The 15,942-nt window shown below is 49.0% G+C and overlaps 1 protein-coding gene across 1 annotated transcript in view; it reads left to right on the top strand.

Annotated features, from left to right (window-relative positions):
• Positions 1-15,942, top strand: part of SRRT (serrate, RNA effector molecule) — a 413,786-nt gene that overhangs the window by 151,955 nt on the left and 245,889 nt on the right. Inside the window, exon 9 of the mRNA XM_069644249.1 lies at positions 771-933. Within this exon, the coding sequence (XP_069500350.1) occupies positions 771-933 (163 nt within the window). The remainder of the gene's footprint in view (positions 1-770; positions 934-15,942) is intronic.

Genomic DNA, 15,942 nt, shown 5'->3' with positions numbered 1-15,942 from the left:
CATGTTAAAGAAATCCGACTTGCATGTTTTGCTTAACACTGTTTGATATTAAAACTTGCAATTTTCTACAAAAATTGGATGGACATGTATTTGTTGATTAACCTAGTGTGGAAAGTTTCATAGAAAAACATTTTTTGACTGTACAGTATCTGAGTGTACAGGGGATGCGAGGATTTGACTTTTGGATCTTTGTTTCTTGTGGTGGTTCTGTGCCAGGGCCACAGTTCCTCCCCCTGAAACATCCTTTGAGTGACAGTCGTTTGAAAATTTGACTTCTGAAAATTGGTGTGCACTAATTTCTTGGTTCTAAGTAATCTAAAAGTAACTGATGGTTTTACACCCCATGAATAGGTGTGGCCTGTACTAAATGTCTGTGTTAAGGTCTGACTTCCCTATAGTTACTGTTGGGTATTTTGAAGTTGTATGCTTTGGTCTGTGCGACCTTCAAGCTTTTTGTTTTTAATGTGTTTATGACACTGCCAGTAGTTATTCCAAGACTTAACTTGACCTACTTGTATTTGGAATCCCTTTTTTAATTATATTTTTTAATACTTTGGGCTGTCTGTTTCTATTGAACCCTTGGTGTACTACAGTTTCAGTGTACTTTTCTACAGCCCTCTCGCCATCCTAAGATAAGCCTGGCTGCTCTGTCTACGCTACCATATATTTGGGTTGCAGCCTATACTAAGTGGATTCTTGTACGGTGGTTCTCAGTAAATAGTTGTGTATGAATTTTCTCAACTTCTAAATGCCCCTTGTCCCCCATGCAGATAACGACACCCAAGAAGTCCAAAAAGTCCAAGAAGAGGAAGCGCAAGCGTAGCGGTGACGACAGTGATGAAGATGACTGCAGCGCCTCAGAGTCGGATTCTGAATCTGAGGGAGGGAGAGTGGAGGAGGAGGTGGTGGTGGTTATGGAGGTGGAGGAGAAAGGTAAGGTGGTTATAGGGCAACTTGTGGGGGCCAAGTGTGGAGGGCAGCGGGGTATTGCATGGAAAAGCTGCCATGTACTAACACATTCATAGGGCTGACCAGGTTATAATGGGCTACCCAGGAAACCAATTTTAATTTTCTAACATCCTGTGTCTCAGAATAGTTTTTACCAAATTTTCACTATTGGATCACAAAATTGCTTATAAAAAGATGCCGGGGACATGCCTTTTTCTGCCTCAAAATCTAAATCCTTCCTAGATCCGCAGTTAGAATAGCTCAGTTGATCTACTCTACCTAACAAAATGATGGCATAATATTGATTTAGAAAACATGGACTCATGAAGAAACATAACCAGCAATGTTAATGTGACCTTTCAAGATTCTCCTCCTCGATATGTTGAAATATTTTCCTATCGACTTCAGAGTGTTTAAGATCCCCCCCCCCCACATGCGAAGTAGCATTAAGCAAGGTTAATGAGGGTTCTACTATACTAAGGTGACCCTTGCAGTGGCTTGTTCGTTATGGTTAAAGTAAGTCTACAAGTTATGATTTGAGTTGAGATCATATATCTCCTAGATATTGGACCATCGGTTGAGGCCCAGAAAGGCCTCTAGTGGTCAGGCTTTTTTTTTTACTTATTAGTTTTACAACATGTATAACAATTCCCTCAGCCTCACACCCCCCTGGTTTTAACATCTTCATTTAACACTGACCTACGCAAAAAGAAATATAATGCACATTTTGCATAATATATACATTGTTCTTGTTCTGTGGGGAGACCAATTCATCTGGTACATAACTTTCTGGACCAATCGGTACTTATGGGTCACTCCATAATTATCACATCTATAGTACACCCTCTCACATGGCCTTGTCAAACAAGTCTGGTCCAGTGATTCATTGTCGGAAAAGTCTGAGTTTGGATTTTAACAGTTCCGTAAGGGGGTCCATATGTATTTTGGTGGGCAGGCAGCCGTTATTTCTGACATAAGTCTCCTCCATCTCCTGTACAAATGAGATCCCTCGGCCAAGCCTGTCGATTAGGGGGTGTTCTGGATTTCTAGACTCTAAGGATATTTGTCTTGGCAACCATTCCTGCCATCGCAAAGAGTTGTCGTTTTTTGTTCGTGACCTTTCCTATACCCCCAACAAGTAATTCAGAGGGGTGTCTGGGATCTGGAGGCCGATGTCACTCACTGTTTCAGCCACCTCTGTCCAGAGTTGCTTGGAGGGCAGTCCCAGTACATATGAAAGGAGTCTGCCGCTGGGGTCTGACACTTGGGACATTTTGGTTTGATATGGGGTCAAATTTAGCCAGTTTGCTCGGTGTAATATGTTAAATGTTAAAGGTATTTGTACCGCGCACTATCACCAACAGAGTTGGTCCCCAGGCGCTCTGGCGGACCTGCAAATGAGAAGGTGGGATGGGTTAGGTGAAGCGGGAGTAGGATAGTGAGAGGAGTGGTGTTCTGTTGGCAGCTTCAACACGGTATACACCGGATTCTGAGCTTCGGTGCGAGTATTGGATAGATGTCAGTCCTCGTGTGCTGTTGCTTATGTTTTGTTGCGGTTTTGTGAAGTGCGTGCGGGTGGTTGTGCAAGAGATGGCTGTGTGAGATTTTCAGTGAGATGTCTGCAGAAATGCTGAGTTTGTTGTTAGTCGGTTTTATGAAGGTAACACAAGTTCAGAAATCTGTCCAAGTGTGGCACTCGCCAATCTTCCCAATATGGAATTGATTTGATATCTTGATTAAAATCAATCTAAAATTTGCGCACATCGAGGCCGATTTAGTATACTGGCAGTATCTTGCCCATTTGGCATCTTCCACGGGTATACCCAGGTCTTTTTCCCCAATAGGCTTTCATGGTATTTTTAGAGGGGCTGTGTCACTGGGCGGCTCAAGAGGCTGGAGATACCACCAGTAAATCCATTTGGTGACATGAACTCTGTTAAGAATGAATGTGCCGATAGGGAGTTGTTGGTCCTGACGGCTGCCCTCGGGTCGGTGTATAGGACTTGGATGTACCTGATGAATACTCGGCCAAGTCCCATTTTACTCAGAACGTCATACATGTCCTCTAGGACACAGTCGAATGCTTTTTCGGCATCCAGGGTGACCGATATGATCTGAGCATTCAGGTCCAATTTGTGAGGCAATGGAGAAGAACCTCCTAGGAGTTAGTGCGGTGGATTGCGTGGGAATGAATCCAGATTGGTTGGGATGGACTAATTTGTTCATGTATTTTACTAGACGGTTAGCAATTGCTTTAGCATATACTTTTGCGTCTGAATTGATGAGGGTCGGTAGGATTCGGGATCTTGAGGTGATTTTTGTGGCTTAAGGAGAACCATTATTGCTTCTCTCATGGTGCTTGGCATTGACACTTTTGTCAGTACCTCTTCTCATACCTCCAGTAACTTCGGGACAAGTTCTGCCTTGAAAGTTTTGTATAGATCTATTAGGATCCCACCTGAGTCTGGGATATTACCCGCTTGCAAGTCCATGATAGCATGTTCTATCTCCTCGGCGGTTAGGGGAAGATAGAGTTCGATTTTATCTGTTTCATCCAGGCTGGGCAGTGGGAATGAGTTTATGTATTCCCGTAGGTCCTCTGGGGTCACTATGTCTGCGTTGGCATAGTTTCATGTAGAAGTCTCGGAATATTTTGTTACTTTCTTCTGGTTTGTTTGGTACCATCCCATTGGTGTCTGTTATGCTGGTCATGTCTCATCCCTTGTTCTGCTTTTATTAGGTTGGCCATGGTCCAACAAGCTTTAGTCCCTTCACCGTATTTCCTAGCTCGCACCGGCTGAGTCACATAAAAGTTCACGTTCTGCCAGTGATTTGAAGTTCGTAAATTGTTTGTATATTTCCTGGAGGTGGATGTTGCTATTACTTTGTGCCTGTGCTGCTTCCAGTTCCTTAAACTTGTGTTCGGTATTATCCAGCTCTTCTCTTATTTCTTTTAATGTTCCATGTGCCCGTGACATCCACTTTCCCTGCAGCCATACTTTAAAGCGCTCCCAGACAGTGGCGTTGGATTAGACGTAGCCGGAATTACTTTCAAAGAAGTTAACTAACTTTGGCCTGAACGATTCTACCATATTGTCATCTCTAAGTAAAGCTGGTGGCATTCTCCAGATACAGGGATTGGCTTCTAAGTCGTGCAGGATCAGTTCCAGGAGGACCTGGGAATGGTCGGACATTGTTCACGGGAGAATCCTGCATTTGTGAACATCTGCAATAATACTCAGCGAGCATAACCAATGGTCCATACGTGAACATGACCCATGTGCGCTTGAGTAGGTGTATTCCTTCTCTTGTGGGTGCAACTCCCTCCATACATCTGCTATGGGAAGCGTAGACATGGCTTGCAGTATGGTTGCAGCAGCTTTGGATTGGTTTCTGTTAACCCGTCCGAAGTGCGGTCAAGGCTGGGATCAAGGATCATGTTTAAATCGCCGCCCCATATCACGTTGGCTTGGCCGATCGGCGGTATCAGTTTCAGGATCTTCAAGTAGAAGCTTGGGGAGTCTGTTAGGCCCATAGGTGTTTATGATCGTTTCTACATTGTAGAGTTTGTCCCATATGATCACTTAGCGGCCCTTGTCTATTTCAGTTCTGGTGAGCTGGAAGTTCACACGCTTATGTATCACTGTGAGCACGCCACTTGATTGGGTCGAGTAATTGGTGGCTATTTTCATGGGGCCCCATGGCTGGGCAACAGTATCTGTGATTTTCTTGGTGGCGTGAGTCTCCTGTATGCACAAACGTCCATTTTTGTGCCTGTTCTCCCTTGGATCGGGTGGGCCAGACCCCGGATGTTCCATGGTAGGAGTTTAATCCCCTGTGCCTTTCTTACTGAGGGCATTGGTGCCGAATTGTCTTATGCTTTGGTGGCCTTCCCCAGGTGCAATATCATATATTCTCTGCTTCTGTCTGTTTTCTCCTTTTTTCATTTTTAAAAAACTTCCCTTGTTTCAAACTGTCTGCAAAAAACTGAAACCCTCCCCCCTCCAAACATGGGCTATAAACCTGTCCCTCCATCCCCCCAAACAGGTGGTGTATCCCAATTAACTGAGTACAATGCTGCAATATTGGAGGAGGCCTGTTCTGTCTCCACGCCCGGAGTAGTAGCCTTCAAGGATGTTGGAGTCTCTACAATGCAGCTCTCCTCGTTGGGGGTCACTGAGTTTATCTGTATGTCTAGGTCCTTGTTGTGCAAGGTAGCGCTCAGGTGTTCCCAGCCATGGCAGGGATATTCAATTCAGCATATGCCATAGCATCTTCTGGTGTTTAAAAAAAAAAATGGGTTCTGCCACTGTGTTGGATGCAGAGTTTTGCCAGAAACCTCATGGTGTAACTACTTTCCTTTCTCGTAATAATCTCCATGTTGTCGAATGAGTCTGGCCGACAGTACCACAGCAGAGGTCCGGATATATGTGGACACGATTAGTCGTATAACAGGGGGCCCTTTTCCCAGGCCAGTCTCCGGATTATGTCCCGATCTCGGTAATTGAACAGGCGTGCTATAATTGTTCTGGCAGGGGCCCCTTGCTATTGGGGGGGGTGGAGAGCCAGTGCTCTGTGCCCTCAACTAAGAATTGGTTCGAGAATTGGCAGGCAGTGAATAGCGTGCAAAGTAACTCCTCGGAAGTGCTCTATGGGAACAATGAGTTTGGATTCTGCAATTTCGACCACGCGTATTGTTGCGTTGTGACCGGGATTCTAGGTCCTCGCATTTCTCCTTGATGGTTTTGATATCTTTGTGAATGTCCTCTATGGCTTTGCCCTCTGAAGTGGACGCATCTTCTAATGTGCCCACCCTGTCTTCCGCTTCTGAACCCCTGGCATTTACCTTCTGTATGTCTGAACGCTATGTTTTCACTGACATCGTCAAGCTTATTGTTGATGCTGGCAATCGCCATCGCCGCGATGTATGGGGCCATGCATTGTTCGATTCACTGGGGGGTGTGACTGGGTTGCATCAGGATCCATATTGGGAGCACTGGCAAATGCATCCATTGGGCCTTTCTTTTTTTTGTTTGCTCCCCCTGTCATCGTGAGATAGTGTGCTGGCTGCGCGGTGTTTGGTGTCGGATGAGTAGGGGTTATTGGTGACCCCACGTGAAGGATGTGTCTCCTGGGGTAAGTATGTGATTGAGTCCACCCGCCACATTATTGGGATCTCTGATCAGGTTGTTAGGGGCTGCTCTGACAGAGGAGCTTGTGGTGTGTAGTGTTCTCAACATCCCTCACGCGTCGAGGTCCCTCATTGATTTTTTCCGCCCAGAATACTGGTCGCCTTATGCGGAGCTCTTAAGAGACATTGCCATTACCATTTATTCGACCCTTGGTCGTTTTTTTGTCGGTTCTCGCTAAATGCAAACGCCACCAGCCCTCTGACAGCTAAGCTACTGCCCCGCCGAGTCAAGATCTTCGGCAGTGGTTTCGACGGAGGAGATCCTATCGGCGCTGCCAAACACGTGGCCCGGCCTCGCCGGCCTACACACCCCCTTTCCTTCGGGGTTGTGATCACTTATTTTTTTATCAGCTATGGAGAGGACTCCTTTTAGATTTTGCCCTCGTAACGGCAAATTCACGTGGAAGGATAAGCATAAAACTTTAAAGGAGCGCAGGGTCAAGAGGTGGGCCGCCTACGCTATTTCAAAGGCTGATTTCTCATCCGCCGCAGAATGTGACGAGGGGGGACATTGATAACGCTACCTCCTTATTGGAGGTTGTCGACCGCTGTAAGGAGCGCTCCCGCTCCTCCGCATCTGTTCCCGGCCCAACAGGTTCGGCTCATGCCCTACTTATGCGGATGTACACCCCGGCGACGCACATGGAAAGCAAAAAACTAAACACAACCCACGGCCCTCCTTCGACTAAGTCGAAGAGAGCCCTAGCGCCAACGGAGACGCTGGATCTACCGGCAGCCTCCGCCGACCGTAAGGGTCGCAAGCCCTCCCTGCAGCCGCATGCGCGGCTAGCGACTGGGCAGTCCACAACTAAGGGCGCTACCACCAAAACGCCAGACACGCCTCATAAGAGCGACCATTGGCAAAAACGCCCCGGCACCACCGAAAACCGTGCATGACCTGCCTTCGACGGACAGTTTAGTCGTCGAAAGCTTGGCTAGAATAGTCTCCACTGACGCTCAGACGGACGGCGAGGGAGTCGCCGGCTCCCGCTCACAAGGCCATGGAGACGCTGAAACAGACGGAAGGTATGCCGGCACAACCCCACTCCCTCCAACCTCCCCTCCCCCGTCGAAGTAAAGACCTAGAGATGCACCCCCAGGGTCACACCCACGAAAAGGCTTCTCAGAGGGCGAGGTCAGTATATCCTCCACGCTATGGGAAGAGATCTCGACGGCTACCGGCGGAAGAGCACCCCTTTCTGCCTCCAGACCGTTCAGGGTTACCCCAGTGGACTTTGGAAAGATTTCAATCGTGTATGGACAAACTAGATAGGTTCATGTCCACCCCTGAACACGTTACACCCAAGAGGCCAAGGGAGATACTTCATGAAGACCCTAGGGCCAATTATCCAAGATTCTTTGACCCACTTAAAGAGGATATTGATACATAGGACCTCACTGAAGAGGACACTCACTTTCAAGAGGGTGAAGAGTTCCTAAATGATGATCTACAAGACCCTGTAGAGGGCTTCGAAGAAGACCCAGACATGGGTGGCTCACAGCCTTGGCATTCTCCAGGGGCGTCAACAGACCCTGATGTTCTGGAATTGTCCTCTCCGCAGACCACACCAGTCAATAACCCGTCACCTGTGGATGACCAGCCCACTTTCAATGCACTGCTATGTAAAGCAGCAGCACATTTTGAATTTGATACAGGGGAAATAACTCCAGAGAGAGACTTTGTGGAGAAGGCCATTCCCCTTGTCGCCTTAGTCAAAAGACGACTCATACCATCTTTATCAACACCTGCATTGGTTAAAGGGGTCAACCCAAGAATTGAGAAACTTTTTAGTCCCTCACTGTCGGACCCTATATATATATATATCTGAATACCTGATTCTTTGGTAGTAACCACCACAAGGAAAAGGGCAGGGTTCCCGCTATCTACTAGCGAATGCCCTATGGGGAAAAGTTACGCGAAGGCCTCGAAGAAGTCCCTGAGCCCTTGCGAACCCGTTTGTTAGCCACTGTGACAGAAGGTACTCGGGTCAACCAGAGCATCATTAAAAACGCACTAGATGCTGCAGACACGGCTGGCCGGTCATTAGTCCAGGGGGTACTTCTCAAGCGTCATGTCTGGCTCAGGAACTCTGGTTTTAAGCCAGAAACCCAGGTGTCCCTCATCAACAAACCAATTGAGGACTCAGACCTGTTTGGTAGGCGGTGGACGACGCACTGGAGACCGCTAAGGAATTTGATGCCCTAAAGACTCTAGACCAGATCACAAGACCTCCTAATAAGCGAGGTTACGGCAACAGACTATTTTGTGGCCAACATCAAAACCGACAGTACTCCTCAGCAGGCAACTGGTCCACTCAAGGAACCAGCGGACAATATGCTCAGAGGACCGTGTTGTGGCAAGGGAAGAGGTCGGGGGCCCCACTCCTAGAGGCTCCCCGGCTACCAACACCAAATGACCCGAAGGTTTGGGTCGCCTCCCATGCATCTCCAGTCGGGGGCCGGTTAACATTATGGGAGGGAATAACCACAGACCGCTGGGTATTGTCAACCATAACCTGCGGTTACTGCATCGAATTCAGTCTGTCACCTACATTCAGACCCCCAAGGGGAAAGACACCCATCACCGGAGCACCTCGCCATCCTTCAAGAAGTCGAACTAGTACTAGAAAAAGGGGCAATAGAGGTTATTCCTCTATCACAGGTAAAGGAGGGTATTTATTCAGTGTACTTCCTTGTAACTAAAAAGGATTTAACCATGCGCCCTGTACTAGATCTTCGCCCAGCGAACAAATTTGTAAAAACTCAAATTTCGTATGGTGACTTTGCAGGAAGTAATTCCCCCTGCTGCTCTCAGGGGATTAGATGGCAACACTGGACATGAAAGATGCATACTTTAATATTTCAATGTTGCCCACGCACAGAAAATATTGCCGGTTCATGATAGAGGGCAAACACTACCAGTTCAGAGTGCTACGCTTCGGCATAGCGTCAGCGCCGAGGGTATTCACGAAAGTACTGGCAGTGGCCCAATTGCGCAGGTTGTCATTCCAGTATACCCTTACCTCGACGATTGGCTCATAACAGGGGATTCTTACGAGACATGCTTCTCAAATACCCAAAAGACTGTGGACCTTTTTGTTCCAGCTGGGCTTCTCCATCAACGAGTAGTCCAGCCTAGACCCCAGCCAAGTCAAGCAATTACTAGGGGCTCTAATTCAAACAAAGGACGGCCTTGTCTTCCCCCTCCAACGAGAGGGTCCAAAATGTGCTGTTTCAGATCCCTCAATATGTAACCGGTCGAGAGGTGACGGTACGCAAAGCCATGCGATTGCTAGGAATGATGACATGTTTATTTGGTACCTCATGCACGGCTGCGTCCAGTGAGTGGCTCAACAGCAGTGGTGTCAGGCCAGTGGACAATGGGACGATCTAGTAGTGGTCTTGCAGGCTCTGGTTCTCTTGCTGTGGTGGTGGTCGAAGGAAAACCTTGTAATAGGGAAACCATTCGCCACCCCCGCAGTGGAAGCCACTCTAACCACAGACTCATCCCTCACAGGATGGGTCGCTCACCTATCCCATCAGACTGCACATGGAGCTTGGACTCAGAGTGTAGCGTCCATGCACACAAACTTGCTGGAACTACTGATGGTCTTCTAAGCACTGAAGGCTTCCCAGACACACCTTCAAGGGAAGACGGTGCTGGTCCTCAGACAGCACCACAGCCATGTACTACCTGAACAAGCAAGGGGGCACTCGTGCTCCAGGACTGACCAAGCGGTCCCAGAACATCTGCAAGTGGGCTCTCAGACACATGTTCCTGTTATCTCAACATATACCAGGGGAACTCAATCTTCTGGCAGACACTCAGCAGAGACTTCCCTCTGCCCGCAGAGTACGAATGGCGATTACAAGAACACATCGTCTCCAACGTTTTCGCAGAATGGGGTTTCCCAGAAATAGATCTGTTCGCAACTCTGGAGAACACCCAATGCCAAGATTACGCCTCCAGGTACCCCCAGAACCGCTCCAAGGGGAACGGTCTCTGGATAACATGGTCAGGGAAATTTGTTTACGCTCTCGTGCCTCCCCAAATCCCCACAACCCCCCGACTCTCGTTCTCAACAAGATAGTGCACAAGATGCACCAGGAACCAGTTACCATGATACTAGTGGGCCCGGCAATCCTGGTTCTCTCACCTGATGGAGATGTCCCTGTCTCCACCGGTGAAACTACCCTGCCTGTACAACATGCTGTCACAGGACGGGGGCAGAACGCTGCACCCATGCCAACAGACCCTGAATTTAGCAGCCTGGCTCCTGGGGTCATAGAATTTGGACATTTGCAGCTCCCTCAGATGCATGGACATCCTTGGAGGCAAGGAAACCGAACACTTGTTACTGCTACTCTAGCAAGTGGAAACGGTTTGTCAACTAGTGTAGGACTAAAAGCATCGCCCACATTCTTCTGAGGCGTACGCCTGACGGACGTGCTGGAGACAGCACTTAGACTCCCATTGAAGCTGCTAATGGGAAGCGACTAATGAACTCTAAACAGAATTGCAGCACGGAAACGACAGCGCATTACTCCTTGTACTATCGGCTAAGCTTCTAACTGTGGAAGCAAAAGACAAGAGATGATATCCAGCTAAAATATATTAAGCTGGGCTCTCTCGAACAGTGTTTGTTTAAAGTGAATCCTAATTATCACATTTGTAACAACGCCCCGAGGACGGCCCAGAGGGCTGAAACACGTGTTGGCGTGTAGTGTTTGTGAATAAACCCTTATAACCACAAATGGAGACTATCTATATATTTGACCAGTAGATTTTGTGTGCATATGGATCTCTTTCAAAAACACCTTCAACACGAACGTGTGGGGGAGCGCAACTTGTGCGACATCTCCTAATACTAAAAGCATCAACCCCGTTGACTGCTCTCCCACACATTGTTCTATACCTGACTCACTTGTTAGACTCAGGATTAGTCTTTAATTCTAATAAAGTGCAGCTAGCTGCACTCTCCCCATACACTACGTCACAACATAAGGTGTCATGGTGGAAAGTTGGGATGCATTCTGCCAGCAGATGATGGCAATTTTTGATTTGCAAGGCACTGTTCCGTCCATGCCTTTGAGAGAAGCCGGCAAGGAACGAGCTAGAGCCACCACTCTCTCGGCTTCGGGTGATCATCGGGAGCCGTCAAGGTCCCGATCGGTCAAGGATGATCGTCATAGCCATGCCGTGCCAGGTCCCGGACCTCGACGCCATCGAGACCGTTGGAGCCTGTGAGGCCTTCTAAGAAGGAATCCACGCCGGCAGTGCCATGTCCATCGAGGGACACCCTCGGGGCTCTGGCCTTGAAGCCGTTATCGAAGTCATAGGCACCTCTGTCGACGCCTTTTGAAGAGAATATACCGGAGGTGCCCTAGAGGGCTGTGGAAGCTCAGAGAAAGGCTCTCAGCAAGTCTGAGGCCTGTTTTTGAGATACTCTGTTCCTCCTCCCAGGGTGGATTTGTTCCAACCCTTGGAGTATATTTCAGAGGTGGAGGAAGGGTCTGATGAGGGGGTTGTGCCTCCCCGATGTTCCTGATGACCTGTTGTCTGGTCATAGCCAACTGGAAAACATTTGTCAACCCTTACATGACGCCAGTGTTCTTGATACCTCTCTGGAGGTTGTTTGGCAGGCCTGAGCCTGGTACACATGCAGACTCCTCGTATAGGCACCTCATGTCGAGGGTGACTGAGTATTTGGAATGGTCTGCTCAATCTGCTGACTTTCTTCAGGATGATCAGACATCCTGGATCAAGGTCCACCCACTGACCCAGTGTTGCCATTTCATATGGCGTTGCAAAGAAGGGTGGCAACGGCTTGGACTACTACGGAGAGTCTCCTGGCAGTGAATAAGTCACTTCCGAAAAAATACCGCCCAGCCAGTGGTGACCCCTGCTACTTGTCAACGCACCTTAATCCGGAGAGTTTGGTGGTGCAGGCGGCTTCGGACCCAGCAAAGCAGGCTGCGTACCCTAGCCCTGCGGATAGGGACGACAAGCGCTTTGATGGTTGGGCGAAGAAGGTATTTCCTTCTGGGGGTATGGCTTTAAAGGCAGCCAACTCCGTTTGTGACCTGGCAAGATTCACTCTCACTCTGTGGAATTGTGCATCATTGGCTGCTGAGCATATTCCCGAAGGAGAGGAACGGGATGGTTTTCTAGCACTCGTGCAAGACCGCATGGATGCCGTGTGTGAATCCGTTCAGTTGGGTCTGGACATGGCAGACTGTCAGCCACTCCATGGCTGCGAGCACCGTGATACGCAGGTTTGCGTGGTTGCGGAAGTCTGGGTTTGCTCTGGATGTGTAATCCCAGCTTCTCGACATGCCCTTTGATGGTGTCCATCTTTTTGGCAGCAAGGCTTACTAGAGCCTTGAGGTTGCAGACCTTCAAAGCTGCAGCGAAGTCTTTGAGCGCTGCAGTACGACAACCTCCGCCTTTTCGTCCTAGGGGACAGCAATGGAGGGGGAAGTTCTTTTCGGTACACTTCCTTTGGTAGATCAAGAGGATTTGCCAGTCAAAGGGGCCACCGTAGGAGTACCAGAGGTGGAAAGCAAGGTACTCAAGGTGCCAAAGCCGCTCGGGCAGTTGTCTCTTTGCCATCAGGCACTGCCGCAGCCGTGTCCGCTCAGTCATGAGGCCATGTCCGCTCAGTCATGAGGCCATGTCCCATGGTTCGCTGGGTGGGGGTAGACTGGCGCAGCATCTTGGAGAAACGTGTGCCATTTACTTAAGATGTGTGGGTTCTGGAGATCATAACCCACGGCTACTGTCTCCCCTTTCGACAGAGGCCTCATGACAATACGCTGAGGAAGCTCTTTGAAGCATCCGGATCTGCCCCTTGCGCAGGAAATCCTATCCCTGCTGGAGAAAGGCACCCTAGAACTGGTGCCTGTAGCTGAGAGGAACAAGGGATGGTATTCCCCATTATTTTTTGATACCGAAAAAAGACGAAGGATTGAGACCCATAATGCACTAGCATGGGCTGAACAAGCTCCTCAGGAAGGTCAAGTTCAAGATAACTTTCAAGTCCTCCAAGCCCTTCAACTACAAGCTTGGTTGGTGTCTCTAGACCTCAAGGATGCTTACTTTCATGTGCCGATTCATCCAAAGCTCAGGAAGTACCTGAGGTTCGCGGTTGGCGACTCGCATTTTCAGTTTCGGGTCCTGCCATTCGGATTGACCTCCGCCCCGAGGGTCTTACCAAGCTGAAGGTGATGCTGGCAGCGTATCTCAGGAAAGAGGGATTCATGTCTACCCCTACCTGGACGATTGGTTGATCAGGGCGCGTTCTCCCGAGCAAGCCCTTGATCATCTCCGCCACCTGCCACGCCCTTCACAAGCTGGGCTTCACCCTCAATTTAAAGAATTCCCATGTGACACCTACCCAGAGGCTCCAGTACATCGGAGCGGTGCTCGACACATGCCTGGGGTTGTGTTCGCCTCCCCAGGTGAGGGCTCATCACATTATGCATATGACAAATTTCAACTTGCCCAGAGTCTCACGGCGTTCGAGTTCTTGAGATTGCTCAGCCTCATGGCATTCCGCATTTTCCTGGTGCAAGAGGCCAGGCTGCGGATGAGATCTCTGAAGTGGGCTCTCAAGATGCAGTGGTTGCAGTTCTCTGGCAGGATGTCTGATCCTGTTCAGATTCCGCCCTCGGTTGCACAGGATCTTCTGTGGTGGGCCTTCAAAGGCAATCTGATGAAGGGTGCTCCATTTTTGGCAACTGTGGCCGGAGATAACTATCGTGACTGATTCATCCCTCACGGGTTGGGGAGCTCATGCCAACGAGTTGACGGCCAGCGGCCATTGGTCTAAGTCCAGACTCCACATCAATCTGTTAGAGGGCTGTCAGGCTAGCCCTGAAGGCTTTTCTTCCGTCTGTGCAGGGGAAGAATGTCCTAGTTATGATGGACCAGTGGCCATGCACTACCTCAACAAAAGTAGTGTGCGGGGGGGGGTTGCAGGGTCACTCCCGTTGTGTAGGGAGGCAATGCAGCTCTGGTTCTGGGCCATTCAGCAGGACATTTCGATCTCGGCAGTTCATCTGGCCAGAGACGAAAACGCAGCGGCGGATGCTCTGAGCAGGCAGAGCACGGTCTCTCACGAGTGGGAGCTGGCTCAGGAAGTTCCGTTGGAGATCTTTGCCCTTTGGGGAACCCCACAAATGGAGCTCTTCACCACCAGTGTTAACATGGAAGTGCGAAAGATTGTGCTCGCGGGAATTTCCTCCAAGAGGAGCCTAAGTGGATGCATTCGGAGTGGCCCTTCCCACTGCTGTACGTGTTTCCTCCAGTCCCTGTCATTTCGCAGGTGTTGCGGAGGTTAGAGGTTCGGTTTCCGGATGATCCTCATTGCTCCGGCATGGTGCCGGGAGATCGTGGTACCCGGACCTTCATGTCCATCTGCCCTCCACGTTTTCTTCGCTACCGAGACAATCTGCTCTCACAGGAGGGGGGGGGGGGTCGGGTTCTCCATCCAGAGGTCGAGTAACTCAGCCTTCACGCTTGGTATCTGAAAGGTTAAGGTACACGGATTGGGGCCTCCCAGAGGATGTGATGGAGGTGTTGCTGTCGGCCAGAAAGCCCGCAACGAAAACTCTGTGCCGTTGGAGAAAGTTCTGCGACTGGTGCAGAATATAGAATGTGGATCCTTTCCAATGTCGCTTTCCTTTGGTTTTGTCTTCTTTGCTTATCCCACAAGGGCCTGCAAGTGGGTACCATTAAGGGTTACCTGGCGGCGCTGTCTGTATTTAAGCGCTCGTCTGAGGAATGTTATTTTAAAATCCCTTTTGATATCTGTTTCTAAAAGGACTAACTAATGTGTTTCCACCGTCACCTTTCCAGGTGCCGGGATGGAATTTGAATTTGGTTTTCAAGTTTCTAATGGGAGCTCCGTTTGAGCCATTACATTCTTGTTTGTTGCGACTATTGTCCTTTTTAAAACTATTTTTAGTTGCAGTTACTGCCACATGCAGAGTGAGTTAGTTGCAGGCACTTTCCGCCAAACCACCCTTCCCTGTGTTCTATAAGGACAGGGTTGTCCTTGGGGTGCGGCCTTCCTTTCTTCCGAAGGTTGTCGCAATTCCATCTGAGCCAAAGGTAATTCTTCTGGCGTTCTATCCTCATCCACATACTGGTAAGGAAGAGGAGAGGCTCCATAGGTTGGACCCTAGGAGAACTTTGAGTTTCTATCTCTCACGGATGTCCCGGGTCAGAGTGGACGATCAGCTCTTTATTGGTTATGCTGGAAGGCGTTTAGGTAAGGCTGTTTCCAAGCAGACCTTATCTAGATGGATCATTTTGACGGTCTGAGTGTTACCGTTTGGCGGGAAAGGACCCTGCAGTAGGCTTACGGTTCATTCTACTAGGGTTATTGTTGCCTCCACTGCCCTACAGAGGGGTGTTCCGATTCGCAATATTTGCGAAGCAGCCACCTGGGCCTCTGTCCATACTTTTGTCAAACATTCCATGGACTCTATCCATGGGCAGGATTTGGCCTTTGGTAAGGCAGTCCTCTATTCTGCAATTTGATTGGGCATTCTAAATTGATGCAATTGTAAATTCTTTTCCAACCTCCATACTTTGGTACTGCTTTGGGAGTCTGTCAAAAGATGTGGAATACGTTTGAGGACACAATCCCTTCGAAGAACAAGTTAATTATCTTACCTGGTTCTTTCAATGGGATGTTCCTCCGACGTATTCCATAGTACCCTCCCTACCTGCCCCTCTACAGAATTTCTTATGTGATTGCAGCTTACGTTTCCGCAAGGCTTTCTGTAGTCGTACT

The sequence above is a fragment of the Ambystoma mexicanum genome, chromosome 1p (assembly GCF_040938575.1).
Source record: "Ambystoma mexicanum isolate Mex_15411 chromosome 1p, UKY_AmexF1_1, whole genome shotgun sequence".
Lineage (NCBI taxonomy): Eukaryota > Metazoa > Chordata > Amphibia > Caudata > Ambystomatidae > Ambystoma > Ambystoma mexicanum.
The sequence above is the reverse complement of the archived record's forward strand: the minus strand, read 5'-3'. Positions and strand labels throughout refer to the sequence as shown.